This window comes from Cornus florida, unplaced genomic scaffold, assembly GCF_030987335.1.
Source record: "Cornus florida cultivar Cherokee Brave unplaced genomic scaffold, ASM3098733v1 CherokeeBrave_3.0.0_Hap2_Chr03, whole genome shotgun sequence".
Lineage (NCBI taxonomy): Eukaryota > Viridiplantae > Streptophyta > Magnoliopsida > Cornales > Cornaceae > Cornus > Cornus florida.
Genome location: NW_026775573.1, coordinates 64784279 through 64806853, shown reverse-complemented (window position 1 = coordinate 64806853; position 22575 = coordinate 64784279). Strand labels below are relative to the sequence as shown.

The window sequence follows — 22575 nt, the reverse complement described above, 5'->3', positions numbered from 1 at the left end:
CTAATAAAACTTTTTCAAAAAATCAAAATTTTCATGTCTTGGATCCATTCAGGGTGGCCTCAAATTTAAGACATTGGCCGCATATTTAAAAGGACCTCTTGTATAAAGGACTATGTATTTGAAAGGGCCTTGTGTATATAGAGTTTCGTATTTTGCAAAGATTCTCAACATGGTTTGCTGGGAATTGGCCTTCCTAGTAACTTACTAGGAGCATTTCCAATGACCTCCCAAATGGGCTCTCAAACTTAAAATAAAACAGGTGGATGAAAATAAGAAACTCCAATCGCCTCTCAAAAGACCTCTCATATTTTGAAATTCTCAAATGTAATATCAAATATAGTAGCTCTCAAATGGCTTCTCAAACTCAAAATATAGCAATCGAATGAAAATAGGCACTCCAATGGACTCTCTCAAAAGACCTCTCATATTTTGAAATTGTCAAAAGTTGCTAAAATGAAAATAAGACACTCCAATGTGCTCTCAAAATATGGAATGATTGTTGTGTCAAAAAAATAACATTTTGGATGTTGGAGCATAATTGCAAAAATATAATATCTTGACACTATAGTTCCTCTCAAAATGTAAATTTGACATAAAAATATAGCATTTTGCATTAGAAATGCTCTAATATCCTCTCTAATTACAAATGGTGCTCTACTGTGACGACCCTGGATTTTTCAACCCAGTGTATCTTGTGATGACCCGAACCGGATCCGAGATGCGGAAGAAAAAAAATAAAACAATGGTCTCAAGAGACACAACACATCCCTAAGATGCCAATGTGACACTCAATGAGGTCACGGAACCCAAGGGAAACAAATGCAGAAGCAACATTTCAAAAAACGGACAAGAATGGACCTAGGGGTAAAAACATCATTTCTAGCTTAAAAGTGGGTACCACCAAGCACACCATTGGAAAGACAACGAAAAATTAATAAACTTAGACTCAAAAATCGCTTGATTCGGAGTTCGGATGAAGAAGATATGTCTAACGGAAGAAACAGGGGCAAAACGGTCAAAAAATCAACCCAAAACCATTTAACCGATTAGGAATATCTTCTTCATCCGGACTCCGAATCAATCAATTTTTGAGTCTAAGTTTATTAATTTTTCGTTGTCTTTCCAATGGTGTGCTCGGTGGCACCCACTTTTAAGCTAAAAATGACGTTTTTACCCCTAGGTCCATTCTTGTCCGTTTTTTGAAATGTTGCTTCCGCATTTGTTTCCCTTGGGTTCCGTGACCTCATTGAGTGTCACATTGGCGTCTTAGGGATGTGTTGTGTCTCTTGAGACCATTGTTTTATTTTTTTTCTTCCGCATCTCGGATCCGGTTCGGGTCATCACAGGACACACTTGGTTAAAAAATCTAGGGTCGTCACAGGTGGTATCAGAGTTCCTTGGTTTGAATACCTTGGACGACGAATTTTGGGTGCATATCATGCTTATGTTGCCATGCTTTATGTGCTTATATGCTTTATGATAACATGTTTTGGTTTGATAACATGTTTATGTGCTTACGTGCTACATGTGGTATGCTATTTGTTTAGCATGATTTAAATTTGTCGTAAAGAGCATGACATATGATGTATGCTAGATTAGATTTGTATATGCATAATTATGTTGCATATTTGGCATGACACGGGTTTGGTCATTGAGGCACGAGTTGAGGTTGATGGTGATTGTAGTCACACTTTTGTGGTGGTTTAGGTTGTTGTCGACCTAGTATTGGTTTTAAGGTAGGTGGATGGTCACCTTTTGTTTAGGCTCTTCTGAGATGAGTTATTTGGTGTTACCGTAACGGTGGATTTGTTGGTTTTGGGCCATTATGAGGTTATGGACCTCTTAGGATCCTTGATTGTCCAGGATGATTCCTCTGGAACTTGCATTTTTCGTGGGCGAGTACGTTTGTGGGTGGGTGCATGGCACTATCATGCTATCGTGCTGGCTAGCAACAAGCGCAGTTCAGATGGAATCAGTGTTGGTTTTGTTTTGATAGGCGTTGTCCTTTTTATCGATGATGATGATAGTTGTTTTGGGGATCAGTCGTGGTGATTGATTTAGTTGTTATTGGTATGGCTGTAGTTGCCATTTTCCTTGAGGAGTTCTTGCGTAATGACGCTTTTGGGATCAAGTCGATTGATTGATGTTACGGGTAGTGAGAGCACTGCACTGTTAGTGTCACTTGTAGTGTCACCTCTAGATTCGGAGTTAGATTGTTAGAGTCTTACCATTGTGGTAAGGGCTCACGTTTGTTTGGAGACAAGTTGTTGTCGCATTGGTTTTGGAGACAGTTTATGACTAGGAATCGTCCTTCATTTTACCTAGACACTCTAGGACACGATGTCTATAGGGTTCATTGTTGCATCATTTTGTCTTATGCAGTTTCGTTCACTACCATGTTAGTAGTATGATTTATGTTATTCTGATGCATGAGTAGGTGGAGGTCTATCCACATTTGCCTTCTTGTTGTGTGGCATTAGCATGCCTTCTTTATATACTTAGAGATGCCATGTTGTTATTGTACTTTTGTGAGATGTTTTTGTGCTTACGTGGAGACGTGTTGCATGTACCTTTGATTTTTATCTATGTGAGTAGATTTTCTTCTTGGTAGTTGCATTTCCTTGTCATATGCATAACTTCCAGGTTTAGTTTTCCCATTCGTTTCCCTCGGTCCCACGTAGTGTGTATGCGGGTTTCCACAAGGGTTTTGTGTTGGTTCGTGTTAGGGACTTCACAAGGAATGAGTCTCTTCTCTTCGTTGCATTGTGCACAGTTTTGGGGTTGGTTGGTCCGTGAGGATCACTATCGTTGTCTTAAGTCCTTGGTGAGGATTTGATGGATTTTGGTCGACTTACTTCCATGTAGGGGGTGAAGTCTTTGACCTTGTTGTCTTTCATTTTAGAGATGGAGTCATGGTGTTGTCCTTTTTAGGACTGGTAGTTCCCTTTCTTTTGTGTCTTCCCTTGGGGAGTTTCTGCCGTAGTTGTTGACAGAGTTGTAGTGCTCAGAGTGAGTTGATTGGTGTGAGATCATTCTATAGGAACTCGTGTCCATATCATTGAGGATTTGTTTGATTGTGAGGTGAGCTCGATGCTCTTTTGAGAATGTCTTTTGGAGACTTGTTTCCGTTTTGGAGACCTGGATGTGGTTAATTTTTAGGAAAAGTTTTGGAGGATTGTTGTTGGATATGGCTTGTCTGTGGAGTCTTCTCGTCCTAGTTATAACTAGGCATGGTCTTGAGGAATCGTAGTTCCAGTGGTTGTTTATGGATCGATAGAAATTGAGGAATTTTGATTTAACTTGGTGTTTCTAAGTACGATTTTGAGAGATTTATTTTGTGACCTTGGTTGTTTGCATTTTGATGTGTGTGCCACTTGGTGGATTTGTATTTTGAGGATTTAGTTATCAATGATAGGGATGCGGATCTGATGTTTGATTACGGTGTAGTCTTGTAGTTGATCTGTTTCAGGGAGATATGAAGGACTTTCGATGAAATGTCTTATTGTGACGTTTGTTTTGATTTCTGTAGGCGTTGATTTGCTTGTCAGGTTTTGGATTCCTGATTAATGTTGTTAATAGGGATATTTTGAGACATTGGAGATGTTGGTTTTGCTGTATTGAGGATTTGGGGCCTTAAGCATAGCGGTACCTATAGCATTGTTGTCAAAGTTTTGGGATTGGCCAGGATGGTCCGGCCAGACATCTTTGGACCATATCTCAACTCTCACAAAATGTTGGTCCCCGTAGTGCTTTTGGTAATGATCATTTTTGACATTGATGTCATTGGTATCGAGAGGTTTCATGGGTAGACCTAGTGGGGGGCAGGTTATGAACTAGTGCCTTATACTGTCATGCTACCGTACAAAGTTATGTGTTGTGGGCGAGTACTAGTTGCCTTCGATGCTACCTTACTGACGAGTAAGTGTGGGCGGGCACTAGGTACTGTCATTGCTACCACACATTTGAGTACGTCGTGGGCGGGTTTTGGTCACTATTCGTACTGCCACGTTGTGTTTGTTCTGTACCCTGATTTGATATGTGGTTATCTTGGAGTTCTTTTGGTGGTTGTTTTTGGTTCCTTATGATGGTTTGTCAGGAGGGACGCTTATGATTGTTGTTTTCCGTTCTTTTGTCTGACCTTGGGTTCTCTATGTGAGTTCATGTAATACCCCAAGTTTTAAAAAGGGGTATAATTGGAATTTTACTACTTATTTTATTGTTTTCATTATTTATTTTAGTATTGTTAGGTGTTTTTGTGACTAGGTGTTTTGGTGGTTTCCTCTTTTAGGTGAAATTAAATTACGTATTGTGTGAATTGGAATGTTTATTAATTAAATTTATTTGTTAATTGATTTTGAGTGATTTATGTGTTTAATTGTATTTTTATTTTTATTTTCTGTAATTGGATTAAATTCGTTTTAATAAGGTAATTAGGTTTAAATTATTAGTGTATAAAATTGTAAGGTTATTAGGATTCTAGGCAGTTTTATCTCACGCTGACTAAGACTAAGACTCATTTAGGTTTCCATGATGGATTAGGATTGGGCTTAGGGTTTTAGTGGGTACCTATATATATACTGTTATATGTCTTCGCAAGGGGTGAGAATCCTATACACGTATAGTTGATAGAGAGAAAACAGAGAGAGACAGAGAAGAGTGGTGAGGGAAACAGAGGGGTTTTTATTAAGGTTTTGGCCAACCCGCATCCGGAAATTCGGGGGTATCACAGTTCAGACTTGTCGTGTGGCCATGTGGTCACTTTTCCTTTGAGAGGTTGTCTTATCATGAGCACGTGGGTGCAGATGACACTGGTTTGTGTGTTCCTTTCAGCTTTGAGGTCCTGGTGTAGCGTGTTGTGTGGGGTACTCGGAGATGTACTCCGTAGTTATCCTGATTTTGCCTTTTGTTGTTTGGGCTGGATTTCGAGGACGAAATCCCTTTAAGGTGGGAAGGTTATAATGACCCGGATTTTTCGGATAATTTTTTTCCGTTGTCTTTTCCCTTCTGAGTTTGGTTTCTTGTCGATTAGTGTCGTCTCGAATGCTCTGGAGTGATTTCCGAGACTCTTTTCTTTGGATTGGCAACTTCCCTTGAGGACCGAGTCATTTCCACATTTTTCGTTTTTCGAGTTCACTTTTCGTCCTTTCCACATTTCGTCATTTTCCCTATTTCGTCTTTTCCTCGTTTGTCACTCTGTTTGCGTAACCACACTTTTTGTGTTCGAAGTTGGTTTCTGACTTCACGTATCTTCATTCTCAATGATTTCTATAAGATACATATCTTTACTTTCGTGAGAAAGTACTCTGGTTGTTCCCGGTGCCCATAGGGGCATAATTGCAAAGTTCTTTGGAAACTTTTTATTTTTTTGGGGTGTATTTCATAAATATCTTTTGAAGATATTTTATTTCAGGGGTATCTAAGAAAATATCTTTTGGAAGATATTTTCATTCTGAGGCAGTTTCGCAATTCTCACTTTTTGGAGGGGCCATTGTGCAATTAATAAAAGTTATTGCTCAATGCCTTGTTTTGAGCCTGGATCCTCATATGGGATTCATTTTCACATTTCATCGAGTCGTGGACTCTTAGAATTTCTTCCTGGACGATGTTTTCCAGTTTCAGGGCCCTAGTTTGCGCCAAACTTGTTTTGGGCATAACTCTCTACTCGGGACTCGATTTTCGACGTCGTTTCTTCCATTGTTTATATTTTCTCATTTGGAATCTTTTTCGTTGACGGAGTTTTTCCGTTTGAGCGCGTCTGTTCAAATTTCACTTTTTCAGACCCGGCGAGGCCCGTTCGGGGCACTTTTTGAGTTTTTCTATAAATAGAGGGTTAGTAGATGAAAAATCAGATTTTTCTCTCTCTCCTCTCTTATGACCGGTCCAAGCTCCTCCCATGGCTGCCATCTTCTCTCTCTTCTTTTGAGCTTCCTCCCCTCACTAAAAAGTGGTGATGTCTTTATGTTTATTGTTCCACTCGGCGAGGCCTTTGATTCCAACCGATTGGAATCTCGTTTTGGCCATTTCTTGAGTTCAGGTTTGGAGTCAAGTTGTGTTTTTGATGGTACTTCCTTGGGATTCATGTTCGTGGTGTTGTCCCCGACAAAACCTAAGAGTTTCGTTGAATTCAGAGCCGATTTATTTTGGTGGGGATTTGAGATTTCACCTCAAATGGAGGTAGGGAATGTTTTAGGATTATTTGTGTGTTGTATTGTGTATTTGCCATGATTATATAACATATATGTATGCCTTGTATCAAATCTAGAAAGTTAGTAATTTTTAATTCTTTATATAAGATTTAAAATTCATGATGATGTGTAACTTCGATTTGAATTGTGACATGCTAGAAAATCTTGTTTTAATGTGTTGGTTAACATATATTAAATTTGGATTAATTAAATAAGAATTGCACTTTTTAATTAATATTTATCTTTTGTAAAAGATTAAAGTTCATGGCCGTACCTTGCATGAAATTGAGTTGTATTATACTTCTAAATTAAGTTTTGGCATGTTTGTTAATATACTTTAATTTGAGAGCATTTTGGAAATCTAGAGACTTTAATTAAGAGAATTAATTAAAATCTATTTTGTGGTTTCATGGGCCTAATTAAGCTTTTATGTGAATATATGTAATGATCATGATATGTCTTTTAACATATATTAAATTGAGGCCATTTGGAAATGATTTGAAATCTAGAGAGTTTGATTATTTTGATGTAATTAAATTCTATCTTGTTTATACATGGATCTAATCATGTTTTAGAAGTTGTTTCTATTTTAAGAGTATGGATTTAGACTTGTGATGTATTCACTTGATTGTGTTATATGCATTGAAAAGCATTGTTGTTAAATTTATATTCATGAGAGTATGTTTCTAATATGAATATATTGTTGGTTTGTGATTTCATAGCATTATGGATATGAAATGCTTATTATGCACAATTGAGAGTTATATTGCTAATTTGTTATTATGTAGTAGTAATATGTATAAGTTATAAACTTATTTGGTTTATTTTGGAGTCTTGGGACATTATTGTTACATGTGATATGGCTAAAGTTCGGCTTTAGTGCGGGAGGTATGAGTTCTCCCCAATTGAGATAGTGCGCACTTAGGGTGGTTTTCCATGCGGGTTAGTACCCGGAACAACCATTTTGTTCTCAGCGGAAATCCTAGACGTGATGTCCAAGTCTTCCACTAATTGTTTTCGCATTCAATTCCAAGTTGACAATCATGTTAAATTGTGACTTGTGATTTTGGTTATTGGCGATTTAATGTTGTTAAGTACATCCATACTAAATTGCTATATTTAGTTGATTTTACACTTTTAGATTTCTAGTTGATAACCTCTAGAATCTATGTCTTGATGTGTGGTATTAGATATTCTAATTATGCTAAATTGTTATATTTAGTTAATGTTGTATTTTAGACTTCAAGTTGATAACCTTGAGAATCTATATGTTGTTACTTTGTGTAGGCATGCTCCTATGTTGTTGCTTTGTGTAAGCATGACCCTATGTTGCTAAAATTGCATGAATGAGGTGATTGATGCTAGAAATGATCTTAGGTAGCTAGGATGCTCCTTGAGTCTCACCTTTGACATAGACGTTAGGTGGAATGAACCACAATAATTAAATCATGCAAACTTGTAAAACGTAGGTCGATGCATGCTCATTTCCTACGAGTAGCTTTATGTTACTCACCTCTACGATACTGGGGCATATTTCAGGTACAAGAATTAAAGTTGAGACTCCCATTATGCTTGGATGACTTGTGGACTTGAAGATTTCCATTTTGTGAAGATTGGCTTGAAATGCCTTTGTAGTTTTATATGTCAAATGTGTATATTTGATTCTAAATTTGTAACGTGTGCCTAAGCACACTTTTGATTCTCGTTTTATGTATATGACATGAGGCCAATGGCCAAACTTCTTTTGGAATTACATTTGTATCATGGATGTTAAATTTTTGCCCTTAATGAAATTATATGAAAATCATGCGTTTTAATATGCTATTTTGCACCAGAGCGTGTATTGTGTATGAAATTCGTTATCTAGAATTCATTTAACATGTATGAGGCCAAACGGTATTTTGAAGTCATTTCAAGATTTTAAATTCCAAGTTTTCATTCCAAACTTCATTTTTGGCATTTTGGCTGTTGGGGGGGTCATATTTTGTATCGGCCATATTTTTGAGCCATGGACCATTGTAGCATATCTTATTAGGTAAGTTACATTTGTGTGCATGGTCATTTCCGGGTAAAACTTCTTTGGTGAAATGAGCCTCCTACGGACTCATTTTACACTTTTGTTGCATAATCTGATCTAAAGGTATTTTGGAAATTTCCTTTGGGAAATAAATTCCGTTCTTCACATGATCACTTAGAAAATGTGATTTTAGGGGGGGTTTCTTCTTCGTGCTTTTCCAGAAAATGCCATCTTGGTATCGGAAATCGATCGCAGAGTTCAGCTTCTGTTTTTTCCATTTAGCAGCTTTTTGGACCCTCTGGACCAGTTTTCTTGGGAGGGCATTTTGGGCATTTCACAGTATGTATTTTTCAATTTTTCTTGCGAGTCACGTATAAAACTGAATTTTGAGAGGGGTTTATTCTTTGTGTTTTTTCAGAAAATGTCATCTAGGGCCTCAAAATCCCATTTTTTCCGGAAAAACCCCTGCTGCCAGGTTTTTGCTGAGTTGTAGTACAAGTGTGCGGGTCAAGTGTACGGGTGGTGAATCTCATAACCGGTTAGATGAGCGTGGGCAGTGAGTTGGTCACTAGTTTTTGCTTTCTAACCGGTTAGAAAGAGTCTCCTAACCGGTTAGATGGTCTTGGGTTGACTTTTTGACCGTTTTGCCCTATTTCTTCCGTTAGCCATATCTTCTTCATCCAGACTCCAAATCAAGCGATTTTTGAATCTAAGTTTATTAATTTTTCGTTGTCTTTCCAATGTTGTACTCGGTGGCACCCACTTTTAAGTTGGAAATGAAGTTTTTACCCCTAGGTCCATTCTTGTCTGTTTTTTGAAATGTTGCTTCCGCATTTGTTTCCCTTGGGTTTCGTGACCTCATTAAGTGTCACATTGGCGTCTTAGGGATGTGTTGTGCCTCTTGAGACCATTGTTTTATTTTTTTTCTTCCGCATCTCAGATCCGGTTCGGGTCATCACATGACACACTGGGTTGAAAAATCCAGGGTCGTCACATCTACATTCAACTACTGCATATGCCTGATTTTGAATACTTTCAGCTTTTGACCGGCTAGTTCTTGAATCATTTTAGCACCAACTCAATAAGACATAAGTTTTCTACAAGACTTTTCTATTTCTCTTTGGTATTAGGCTTAAAAAATATTTTTTGAAATATATATATGTATATATATATATTTGTTTTCTAATGTTTGATTGTCGTAAAATATTTATGAAAAAAATATATATTAAAACATAACAAAAATAAATTATTCATCAACTTTCAACAAACTATTTTACATACTCCACCGGATGGACTCGACCTTAACCTCGACCTTTGACAAACACCGAAAAATAAAAATAAAAGAAAATATTTTACCTGAAAAAATATATATTTTACGTCGATAGATACGGAGCCTTAATTTCAAAACCATCTCATCCAAGTCAAAATACTCCCTTTCAAGTTTCTTCAATCACGCATAGTAAGTGAAACAAGGGTCATTTGTCCCACATCGGATCCGGATGAAAAAGTGATTGGATATAAATGGGTGGGTATACAGTACTACCTAACAGTTTGAGTTTTTGAATAAATGGGCAAACGTCCACTGCAAGAAATTTCTACACAAATAGAATTCATGGTCTAATGCATAAATTGATAGAAGAGACATACCAGATATAGAAACTCAGTTTGAAGAGATTACAGCGGAAATGATCTTCAACCCTCTCCTATGTCTCCAAAACTGGATGATGGACTCCAGGATTTCATCTGCTTATATAGTGAGGGTTGGGACCGTTTCAATATTTACGTGAAGAGATGTGTTGGTTCTATCAACCGACATAACTCTTTATATATACATATGTGACTATTCGTTCAAATTAATAGCACCTTTAAGGATTAATATGGTGTAAGACACCTATATTAAATACATGGATAACTGTATATTAATTAATTATAGTTAAACTATTATTTTTGCTTACATTCTCCCACTTAGTCTAACGATAATTAATTCTGATCACTTCACGATCAAAATGATCGTTAAGTGAACTCCAGAAGTTAATCCATATATATAAGAAACTCATCTTCCATCAAATTGAAGTACCTTCGAGTCTACTAATATGGGATCAAGGGGGTTATTATATCATTAATGATATAAGACACCAATGGTCATTGATACTAACAAACTCAATTTCAAAATCACATATATACCGCATATGCATATATTCAACACAATATTTATGCAATACATCGGTCCTACCGTATTTCAATAAGGACACACCATGTCTTAAAACAGGACACTTAAATCACAATTTTCCATACACATGTGCACCATTATGGAAAATATCTATTAAATAAGGATAATAAATGTGATCACAAAATAAAATTGTCTTTACCTGAGCCAAATACAACCTCCCATTAAGTAAGTAAATTAATGTTGTCAAAGAGAAATATGCATACTGTACAACATTAGTGGCAAACCCTTAGTCATGGGATCAACACTATTTTGTTGTGTATTATGTGCTCAATCAGACACTAGCTGGTTCTAATTCCTCTATTTCATAACAAGATATTAACAGTCATATTTTAGACTTCCTTGAACCCTTGTTGTTTCTTTAATACAATACTGTAGCGGAATTATTGACCTGAAGTACAAAATTGATACTTTATAAAGCATGAAATGTGGTCTTATAACATGCAAATAAACTCCGTTTCTATCACTTATCATAATAGTAAAACAATACTTGAAGTGGATTTGTATACTGTTCTGACAACCAACAAAGTCAATTTTCACCACTCCTAGAAAAATATGGTCTTTAATTATTTGCAGATACCTTACAAATTTATTTGCCGCGTACTATAGATCCATACCAGGATCACTGTGATATCTGCTTAACTAGTAAATGCTATATTATAGTTAACCATATGCAAAACCTGAGCATACATTAGGTTCCCAAAGGCGTAGGAAAATTCCTTTTACCTAATACTGCTATAGATATTTTCTTGGTAATTGGATTACCAAATCTTTTAACTTTTACAATGGGTGCAATTCCACCTCTACAGTGTTATATGTCAAATACTTTCAGAACTTTATCTAAGTAGGTTCTTTAATTGTGACAATTCAAAATCTCACAAGATTTATTTAGGTGAAACTTAATGCCAATAAAAAGGCTTCACCAACACTTTCATCTCAAATGTTTGAGAAGTTAAATTGTTTAATCTCATGTACAACTGTCATCCACATTTAACACTAAAGATGAATTTTACTCTCCCACTGACTTTGAGAATAACTAAGGTCACACATTTACAGTTTAATTGATGAGAAGGTCAACTAAACTTTCCAAAGTTAATTAAATAATGCCTCAAAGTAATTAACTCTGAATGAGATCAACATAACATATAATAATATTTCCTTTGGGCTAAAATTATCATATATTAGTCTCCCACTGGTGAAATAACTTTCACCTTTGAAGCTAATTAATCATAAAAAACACAATAATAACTTATACTCCTTTGGGCGTAGTGAGTCATCAGTTGTGTCTTTTACACTAATTACCTCAATCCGCTTAGTTAGACAAACTCAATGACCCACCTTTAGGCTTGATCATTGCTCATCTTTGCTAAACGTCAACACAATCCTTTAACTTTAACAAAATAATAATTTTACCACTAGTTACAAATATCATTAAAATTTTCATAAATGTGCCACTTTGGTGACTAAACACTCAATCAAACTAAATGACACTTGTGTTTAGAATTGCAAAATATAATTCAATTTTCCTGAATGAATCAAGACATATACATATACATATTATGCAACAATTTATAGCATGAGACACATACATAATTATGTATATAATTTCATTTACATGCATAATTTCATAAATTTATATGCGATGAAACTTTAAATTAATCATTGACTATGCCATGTATATCATCAAATATATAAAACATTCAACCAGTGATGATAACTTAAGAAAAATGGCATATTTATGAAAATTATTATTTAAGGGACAATATAAGATCCAAAATTTATACATGTTATAAATATTAAATTAGTGACCCTTATTGATGGAGTAAGTAGGGGTGCATGAAACACGACTCTGGGTGGAGAGACATAAGTATTGGTTTAAATTCAAAAGACATGCCTGTTGGTTTAATCCCAAAAAACATGACAATTGATTGCAACTCAAAGTAACTCAAAAGACCTGATATACATGTATATATATAACAAATCAACGTTAGTAACCCAAACTAAAACATGTAATGGTACGTTGAAATATATAACCCTTCACAATCATAATTGCATGTTATTGTTGTCATGCACACTCCAATTGAGTTTATAGCAAGACAATTGAGTTTATAGCAAAACATCTCTAAAATACCATGCCATGCGCATGCAACATGTATGACTCTGTAGGTACAAAGACATGTCTGTTGGTTCAAACCAAAAAGACATGTCTGTTGGTTGAAACTCAAAAAGACATGACTATTAATTTGAACATCAAAAGTTATAACTTTTGAGAACATTTGTAACCCAAATAAAAATATGCGATGGTACTGTTTCACTTACAACCGTCTCCACTGATTAAGTACGTGAGTGTTAAAGATTTGTGTTGATATGTTTAACGTGATATGTATGGATACCGAAGAAGAAATTGCATTCACGTCACAATAATGTTACTGTCTAACATTACATCAACACCTAAATCAAAACATGCCAAGGTACGTTGTTTTATGAGTGGTACTGTTTCACTTATAACTGTCATAAACAGTCGTGACCATTTGATATTATTGACAATACGTAACACTGGTACATGAATGTTAGAAATTCATGTTGCCGCCTACTGTGATATGTATGACACCCAAAGCGACAGTTCTTTCAAGAATGTGTTCATGTTTCTGTAACTGTCATAGTTCTTGTCCAACACATGACTGTTATAGAGGCATAAATACCTAAAGTTACATTCACGTTGTTGTCCAACACATCCACGTTAAAACAATTATGATAACAATTGTATAAAAACTATTCATGTATTTTATATTCAGTAGATGCATATGCATTATCTTATTATACAAATGTTTGTCCCAAAATAATAACGTACATATATTAATATATATATATATATATATATATATATATATATATATATGCCATACGTATACTTTTAATATAATTTGTAATCCAACTGGTGTTCTATTCTATTTCAAATTCATAAACACATCAGGAATATAATATACTTAAAATATTCAGAATTCATACATTAGAGTCCATGTTGGCTCTGATACCACATGCAGAAATTTTCTTACATGTGGTATCAGAGCATCAAAAGTAATTACAAGAGAAATTTCTACACAAATAGAATTCATGGTCTAATGCATAAATTGATAGAAGAGACATACTAGATATAGAAACTTAGTTTGAAGAGATTACAGCGGAAATGATCTTCAACTCTCTCCTATGTCTGCAAAACTGGATAATGGACTCCAGGATTTCATCTGCTTATATAGTGAGGGTTGGGACCGTTTCAATATTTACGTGAAGAAATGTGTTGGTTCCATCAACTAACATAACTCTTTATATATACATATGTGACTATTCATTCAAATTAATAGCACCTTTAAGAATTAATATGGTGTAAGACACCTATATTAAATACATGGATAACTGTATATTAATTAATTATAGTTAGACTATTATTTTTGTTTACATCCACCCGTTACAGTTGATATCAGAGTCAAACCTAATTCTTGATCCGGTGTCACGTCAAGCGTCAGGCCCGGAAGGCGTCCGAGTGAGCCAGTCCAGGTAGGCAGGGTAACCCGAACTGCAACGAGGGTGTTGCGAGTGGAGGAGAATGTAACAAGGGGCATTTGTCCCACATTAGATCCGAATGAAAAAGTGATTGAGTATAGCTGGGTGGGTATGCAGTAGTACCCAATAACTTAAACTTTTGAATAAATGAACAAGCGCCTACCTATTGCACGCATTAGATTCTTTCACGAATTGATTTGGTTTAACCTTTATGAGGTGACTAACACCTTTCACGTGCATAATTACATCCTGAATCTAATAATTCTGTTCACGCACATTAGTCCAGAGTCAACACATTTGGGCCTACATTGCAGCCTGGTATGCGACATTTGGGCCAACATTGCAACCTGGTATGCGGTAGTACATTTCGTTCTCTCAAGCTCCCTTAGGTGACCTATTCAAGAAATTGGACCACAAAATGGTATTAACTTCAGTACTCGCCCAGAACAGAACACGCATAAAGTAGTAGCAGATTTTAAAAGTTGTGAAAGCTTCCCCTAGCTGCACTTGGACTCATTGCCAAATTCGCTACTGAAATATTTTAGAGGGATCAAACTTAGATTCATTTATTACGTGATCCGGGCTAATCAACATTGGACACGTAAGCTTATGCGTTCAACATGCCGGGACAATATAAAAACTTCTCATTAATTAGATTTATGAATATGAAAATAAACTTCATGCATGAGTCATATACTTTGGACTATTATTTACTTTGTTGGAGTAGCGGAAACAATTATAAAATTAAAAAAAAATATGTTAAAATAGATGAGTTTGGAGATCTATTTCATTTCTTTCTTCTTCTTTTTTCCTCAAAAGATTAAGCAATTGTATAAATAATCAAATGTTACAAGATGTACAGCCCAGAAATTTGGAGCTTGTTTGATTTGTAATTCTAAAAAAGGTTTTCAAGAATTCAGAGAATAAAAAATAATTTTCAAAGAACAATAAAATGTTCTCTAAAAATAGAGATTTGCTTGGTTTGTAACTCTGAAGACAGTTTTCAATAATTCAGAGAACAAAAACAGTTTTCAAAGAATAACAAAGATAATTCTGTGAAAACAAACATTTTTATAACTGAGTTTTCAGAAAATAGTTTTCATGAAAATTAAACCAAGCAGAGTTTTTTTTATACATTTTTTTATTCTCAGAAAATTGTTATCAGAGTTTGGTCTTTTTATAACTGAGTTTTCAGAAAATAATTTTTAGAAAACTGAATCAAGCTCGAGTTTTTTTTATACAATTTTCTGAAAACAAAAAATTATTCTTAGAATTACAAATCAAGCATGCCTTGACAACTCAAGCCCAATTTTAGAGCAAACCCAGGACAAGCCCGACCCAAGAAACAAAACTTATAAATTTTAGCCATTAATGTAGGTACAAACATCTCCAACGAAATATGTAGTAAATTAAGTAAATTTATGGTTTACAAACATCTCCAACGAAAACCTAGACTTACAAATAACAAGAGAAATTAACATTAAATAGAGTTGTTAGAAATGATTTTGACATTCATACGCAATTATTAGTAAAAAATAAATGATGATTTCTCCAATCCTCTTCTCCCGTTAGGCTTAGCATATATTGCGTCCCTCTCTTTTAAATAAATTTGATAATACACTCATTCATTTTGAGTGGGACGTACAAAATGTTGTTTGGTACCACCATGCTTCTTAATATTATATATATATATGTGTGTGTGTGTGTGTGTGTGTAATGTGGTAAAAATAAGAACCCAGAATGGCAGAATACAATGTGGAAGATCATGATATATATATATAGACGCGTAATTATACAAATTATGTGTATATATATATATATATACACACATACGAGCTTTCAATTTGCTTAGGCTTTGTTAGGATAAACATGAGTAAAGAGAAAAGAAAAAAAAGCGACCAATAATAGCTTTAGTTATGAAAGAAAAAGGAAAAAATGAATACCAATTATATTTTTATTTGGAAAAGATAGACTAGAGAATAAAATAAAAAAATTAACAATTAAATTACAATTATGCCCTTTCATAAGATAAGAAGTGTCCTAACAAGTTTTTTTTTATTTTAAGAATAATTTTGAAATATTAAAATATTACTTAATAACTATTATTTAATCTAAATATTTCTATTTTTCTCTCAAAATCTTTTCTTTTTTCTTCATTTAAGATAATTCAAACACACTTGAGAGTATTCCTTATTTCGTTTTCTTTTCAAAAGGAGCCTTAATTATATATATATGTGTGTGTGTGTGAGATATTGGTTACTGCAAAAGTTTGGGTTTGACTGGACAGGTTAAAAAGAGGAGATGATTCCTCTTGAAAGCTAAGAATTGCTATCTTTTGCTCTCTTGGCTTTTGTGGAAGGAAGAAGCCTTTGCTGGATAAAAGCGGACCTACCTCACCCCCCCCCCCCCCCCCCCCTCTCTCTCTCTCGTTATTGTTATTAGATGTGAAACACAACTCTCTCTCTCTCTCTCTCTGTGTTATTATTAGATGTGAAACACAACTATCTCTCTCTCTCTCCATTATTATTCGATATGAAACACAACTTTGAACTTTCCTTGTACCATCTCTTCTATAATTTCTATTACTTCTTCTTTTACCCATCCACGTGATCACACAGCACCGCAGCCAATAGACATGAAACACGTGTCCATTACAGATGGCAAAGTCACGAGCCGTATTGGGTTGTCTTGTAGTCCAAAAGTAGACAGGCACTTGTCATGACAATTTAAAGACCACTTTGCAGAGGCTACAATGGAGAGAGAGAGAGAAGTGAGACTCAGAAAGAAAAGAAAAGAGTTTTGGTTACTTGGCTTGGACCCAAAGACACGTTATGGCATATTTATTGCTCTACACGTGACACGTGTCACGATGCACCGCACCAGATGTTATGTCCATGACTTGGGCTCATAATTTTCACCCCATGCCCTATGCCCTAGGCATCAATTCATCCGTGAATTCATATTAAGCTCATAAACTTTTAGATGCTTCCACGTTATTAGGGTTTGTTTGATTTATAATTTTAAAAATTTTAAAAATAAAAAATAATTTTTTTTAAAAAAAAAACAAACATTTTTATAACTAAATTTTTAAAAAATTGAATCAAACAAAATTTTTTGTACAATATTCTGTTTTTAGTTTTCTAACAACAGAAAATAATTTTTCGAGAATAAAAAATAATTTCATAGTTGTAAACTAAGTAAGTTCTTAGTTTCGTTAATTATTAGATATATAAGTTTAAAATAAAATTAAGTAAAAATTATATATTATTTTTATACTGTCTAACTCTGATTACATTAGGATCAATAATCTTTGACCATGTAATAACTTATAGGTCATTAATTTGTAGGTGCTTTACAAGTGACACGTGTCTTAATGCACACACCAGATGTTATTGTCATGACAATTTTCGCCCCAGCATCATCTATGAATCCAGATTCCCTCTGTTGCATGAGAAGATTTTAGACGGTCATATTGGTTCGCTTAATTATTATTCTTACGTGTAAGTAAATATATATATATATATATATATATATATATATATATAGTAAATTTTATTATATAATTGCTTAACACCTTACTAACAATTTACTCACTCGGATTGTTACCATTAATTTTGAGAGATAAAGAAGACGTCAATAAGTCACAAAAATCTCAATAACATAGCAACGTATGCAATATTATTAGTTTGATACTACGTAACTTGCAACACTGTTTTATATAAAAATACGCATTTTTTATACCATGGATGATAAAGCATAGGGTAAATTATATGGGCTTTTTTTTATGATTTATCATAATTACAGCCCATGGTTTTGTTACAGTCAACATAAGTTAATGATGAACTTTGTTGATGTCATGTATTGAAAAATTGAAATTTAAACATTATCATTAGTCCATTTGTCTCATACATCCATATTAGTACTACAGTCATTTACTATAACAGCTTGAAGTTATTTCAGTAATTAGATAAATCTGTTTGTGTATTTGACGATTCGTCACTATGAAGATCCTTGTAAGAGGTTCGAATAATTTTTCAAATCACAAAAAAGACTCATGTAATTATGACAAACTATGAGAGATATCTGTATAATTTACTATAAAACATATGGTCAAGTGCATAAAACATCCTTAAAATATGCTTACAGTGCATATCATACCCTTTACGTACAAAAAAACACTACTCAAGTTTCAATCTGATGCAATTAGATTTCCTGAAACATTTAAAATCTAAATTAACCAAATTATCCTTATTGAATAATTTTATAAAATATATAAAAATAATTATTTTTGAAAAAAGACCAAAAAAGACGCTGTTTTTCCCTTCTCATCTCTTCAACTCTGTCACCGCCTCCTCTTCCTGCTCCCCACACAAGACCTGGTTCTTTTTTGCCTTTGCTTATTGTCTTTGACTTGGGTGGGAGTCTGCCAGAACCAGTTAGCATCCTCACCCAACCACAAAAATCTACTGTGAGATTTGTTTTTTGTTTTTAAAGATACTATCATTTCTCTCTCTATAATTCATCTTCAACAACTACCCCTATCTTCTCTCCACAACCCAACACCAGAATCAATTAATGCCATAACCCAAAAATTAATCAATAATCACCACAACCCCACCATCCTCGACCACCATTCACCGGGAAATTTCTCTCTAGTGAGAGTTCGGATCCGGGTGAGGCGGAGGAAGATGCAGTGATGGCAGCGGTCGTGATGCGAATAGCACTGTCGATTCCTCGGGCCGCCCCTACTCTTCATCTAGATGACGTCAAGCCACGATGTTAACGGTGAATCCAGTGAACAGGACCGGTGGAGATCGTCTTCTGTGGCAGTGTTCCAAGGCCAACGTCGTCGATTGCTCTGGGTCTTTTTCTACTCTGGCTTCTTGAGAACCTTCTAAAAGGCCTCTGTTGATCTGGGTCTCTCTTTACTGTTTTCCTTGGTCCTTACGGGGTTCTCATAGTCAGGTTTGAGGCAGACGGATCAGGTGTGAACACCGAAATTTTTGGCGTGAAACACAAGGATCAATGGTGGAGACGGCGAGCACAAGACGACAGAAGATGATTGCACGAGCATTTTAAGAAAAATAAAAAGATAAAATAAATATTACAATACTAATTTATTTTAAATTTATGATGAATAAATTTGTCTAATATTAAAATATTATTAATTTTTAAATATAAATAAAAATGTTACAAAAAAACATACTTCAATAGTGTTTTGTGTTTTGTGCAGTCCCCCCTAAAACATACAATATTTGATTGGATAAATACTCGCAGGCATACACGCAAATATCATTATAACTTATTATTTAAAAAGTACAAGAAAGTATACCGGTTACACTAATGACCAAGTTGTTGATTTAATGTTTATATGGTGAGTTTTGATGATTTTCGAAGTAAGAACTAAGAACTTGTCCTTGTTTATTTATTCTTCTGTCGCTCTCCCCTCTTTTATTTATTTATTTATTCTTTCCGATAGCAAAATGCTGCAAGAAAAAGAAAATGTTTTAACTATGAAATAATATTTAGTCTTTCTGAAAATATAAGACCATTACTAAAATGTTTTTAGGAAAAAAAGAAAAACAAATTCTATCTAGAATAGACTAAAAATCTCTAGACCGAGGAAAATTGAAATTCTTTGATAAAGGACTAGAAAAAAATGGAATAGATAGGACTTTAATTAAACGGTATTTTTTTTTTCATAAAAAGCGAAGAGAGAGCTCATGAACAAATTAACACAAATAAAAATAAATAAAAGAGAGAGAGAAGAGACTGAAATAAATTAACACAAACACTAGTGGGACCAAATAAATACACAACAAACCCCTAATTAACAACAGAAACCAAACTATGTGAGAACATAAAATTAAAAATAAAAAAATAAAAAGAGAAGAGAGAGCTCATGAACAAGATGTCATCATACACACAAAGGCCAACAAATAGATAAAAAGAAATTTTTTGACAGATCTCTTGTGGCTTAGTTGGTGGGGTTGCTGCGGAAGGATCCCAAAGCCTTGAGAGCTGCAGCTCTCAAGATGTACTGGTGATATGCAGCCGCCGCCAAAGCTCCCACAAACGGTCCAACCCAGAAAATCCACTGCAATCACACATCAACCCATATGTCAATACAACAACATTCACACACAACTGCACACACATCACGCACACACCCACACACACACACACACATATATATATATATATAGAACTCACGTGTTCATCCCAAACTTTGTCGTTGTTGTAGATGACAGCTGCACCAAAGCTCCTAGCAGGATTGATTCCAGTTCCAGTGATGGGGATGGTGGCCAAATGAACCACAAAAACAGCAAATCCAATAGGTAGAGGAGCCAAGACCTACATGCAAATCAAACCCATCATAAATATATACATACATACATCTGTAAATATAAATATATACAGATATTCATCATCTTATATATATGGAGTTCTACTTACAGGCACGTGAGAGTCACGTGCGCTCCTCTTAGGGTCAGTAGCTGAGAAGACGGTGTAGACAAGGACAAAAGTACCAATAATCTCAGCACCAAGGGCAGTGCCCTTGTTGTATCCTGTAGAAATCGAGTTCGCGCCACCGCCCAGTGAGTTGTAGGAGTGTTTCATAAAAGCCTTCACTAACCCTACACCGCAGATAGCACCCAAACTCTGTGCTACCATGTAAGCCACTGCCCTTGTCAGGGACACCTTCCTCGCCAAGAACAACCCAAATGTCACCGCCGGATTTATATGACCACCTGCGCAATTTTTACGAAAAAACCATAACAGATAGAGGGATTAGATGATGATGAGAAGAAGAAAAAGGGTTTGAAGGGAGTATTGTGGGGATTTATTTACCGGAGATGCCCGCGGTGCAGTAGACGAGGATGAAGATCATGCCGCCGAAGGCCCAAGCGATGCCGAGGAGGCCGACGCCGTCGCATGGGCCGCTCTGCTTCTTGTGGCCGATGACGGTGGCCACGGTGACGTAGAGGAAGAGGAGGGTGGCGATGAACTCGGCGATCAGGGCTCTGTAGAAGGACCACGTCTTCAGCTCCGCCATGTCGATCAGCGGTGCCGGTGGTGGGTCGACGTAGTCCTGCTTCCGGCCGCCGTGTTGATCGGATGCTCCTTCGCTCAAATCCTTCGACATTTTATCTCTCTACAACTTTCTCTCTCTAAAATCTGTGTCTCTCTAGCTAAGCTTGTTTTCTCTCTGGAGTGGAATTGCAGTGATGAGACTGAGTTGCTTTTAAGAATGGAGATAGAGCATTTATGGATAAGTTAGGGGCTTTTTTGGGAATTAAATATTGTGAATATATAGATACATATAGAGAGAGAGAATATATGTCTTGAGGAAAGAGAGAGAGATGGTTCTGTTTAATTTCTAGAGAGAGAGAGAAAGTGGAGTGTGGGGACCACTAAGACAGCGAGACCATGTGATGGCTAATCATCTCTTCCGGGGGGACTGTAATTCGTCAGCCTGGCCTCCAACTAAAAGCCACGCCTCACAACGGTTATATGTTGTCTGTTGCTTACTTTTTCTCTCTTTAAAAATATTTATTCCTTGTTTTCCAATTTTGCCCTTCAGGGCACACCCTTTTTACTTTAACAGTTGGGACTCTCCTTCTTACTGGGGGTGTCACATGAATAATGCGGTGAATTTGCAATTTGGGATTTATTTGTGACCTAGTCCCTATGCTTAAAAAAGGGAAAAATTTTGGGTTATTTGTGACCCTAGTCAATATGCAATTAAAAAAATTAATTAATTATTATTTTTTTTTGATAATCCCGTCTTAAATAATTTGTAAATATATATATATATAGTTCTTTTATATATTGTAAGTGATAACTTAAAAACTACACACACTTTTTATAAAGGAATCGTGTTCATTCGATATAGATACTTTAATTTGTAAGACACTTCTCGAACACATGTCCAATACTTTGTATATACTTTTATTATTTTGGATACTTAACTCATTGTAACATTTCTAACACAAGGTGTTCAACTTTTTTTTTATAATGGAAATTAACATTATACATATGAGCATAAGTGAAGCATAACATTATTAAGATATCTGTGTTACACGGAGCAAATTGCTAGGAAGCAAGGACATACACATCATATACGAAAATTGTTTAGGATATCACAAAGTTAAGAGTGATAAAATTAGAGAAAATATCACTCTTATTAGTGATAAAATTAGAAAAAAATAGGCTTAGAAAGTATGATCATATATATCATATAGGGAGACATCCATCAAAAACGCTTAACAAAATCCAAAACTTACATGTGAACAAGTAATTAAAAGTAATTTTAAAAAACTAAGTATTACCAGAGAAATGATTAATAATTCTCCGTAGAAAATAATGAAAAAAAAAAAAAAAAAGGAGAATACGACTTGATGCTTAAGCTTTGGTCTAAATAGGATTTTTCCAAAACTGAGATATTATTAGATTAAATTAAAATTGACTCCTGTTTATTAAAAAAAAAAACAGTCATGCATGTTCAATATTTAATTACTAGTACCAATAAATCAATAATATTTTTGCAGAATGACTCTCTTTATTAGGTGGAAGCATCCTCA

General features: G+C 35.0%; 1 protein-coding gene across 1 annotated transcript; it reads right to left on the bottom strand.

Annotated features, from left to right (window-relative positions):
• Positions 1–19763: 19763 nt before the first annotated feature.
• LOC132300690 (aquaporin PIP2-7-like) lies at positions 19764–21260 on the bottom strand. Its single transcript, XM_059797886.1, has 4 exons — positions 20843–21260; positions 20447–20742; positions 20204–20344; positions 19764–20087 (listed from the first exon to the last, which is right to left on the bottom strand). The coding sequence occupies exons 1-4, from the start codon at positions 21135–21137 to the stop codon at positions 19968–19970; spliced, it is 852 nt and encodes a 283-aa protein (XP_059653869.1). The 5' UTR covers positions 21138–21260; the 3' UTR covers positions 19764–19967.
• Between the last annotated feature and the right edge of the window lie 1315 nt (positions 21261–22575).

Excerpts from the sequence above, each read along its gene's own strand:
- LOC132300690 (XM_059797886.1), bottom strand. The coding sequence starts at position 21,137 with ATGTCGAAGGATTTGAGCGAAGGAGCATCCGATCAACACGGCGGCCGG. Across the intron at positions 20,743-20,842 it reads CTGCACCGCGGGCATCTCCG|GTGGTCATATAAATCCGGCG; the intron begins GTAAATAAATCC and ends AAAATTGCGCAG. Across the intron at positions 20,345-20,446 it reads CACGTGACTCTCACGTGCCT|GTCTTGGCTCCTCTACCTAT; the intron begins GTAAGTAGAACT and ends ATTTGCATGTAG.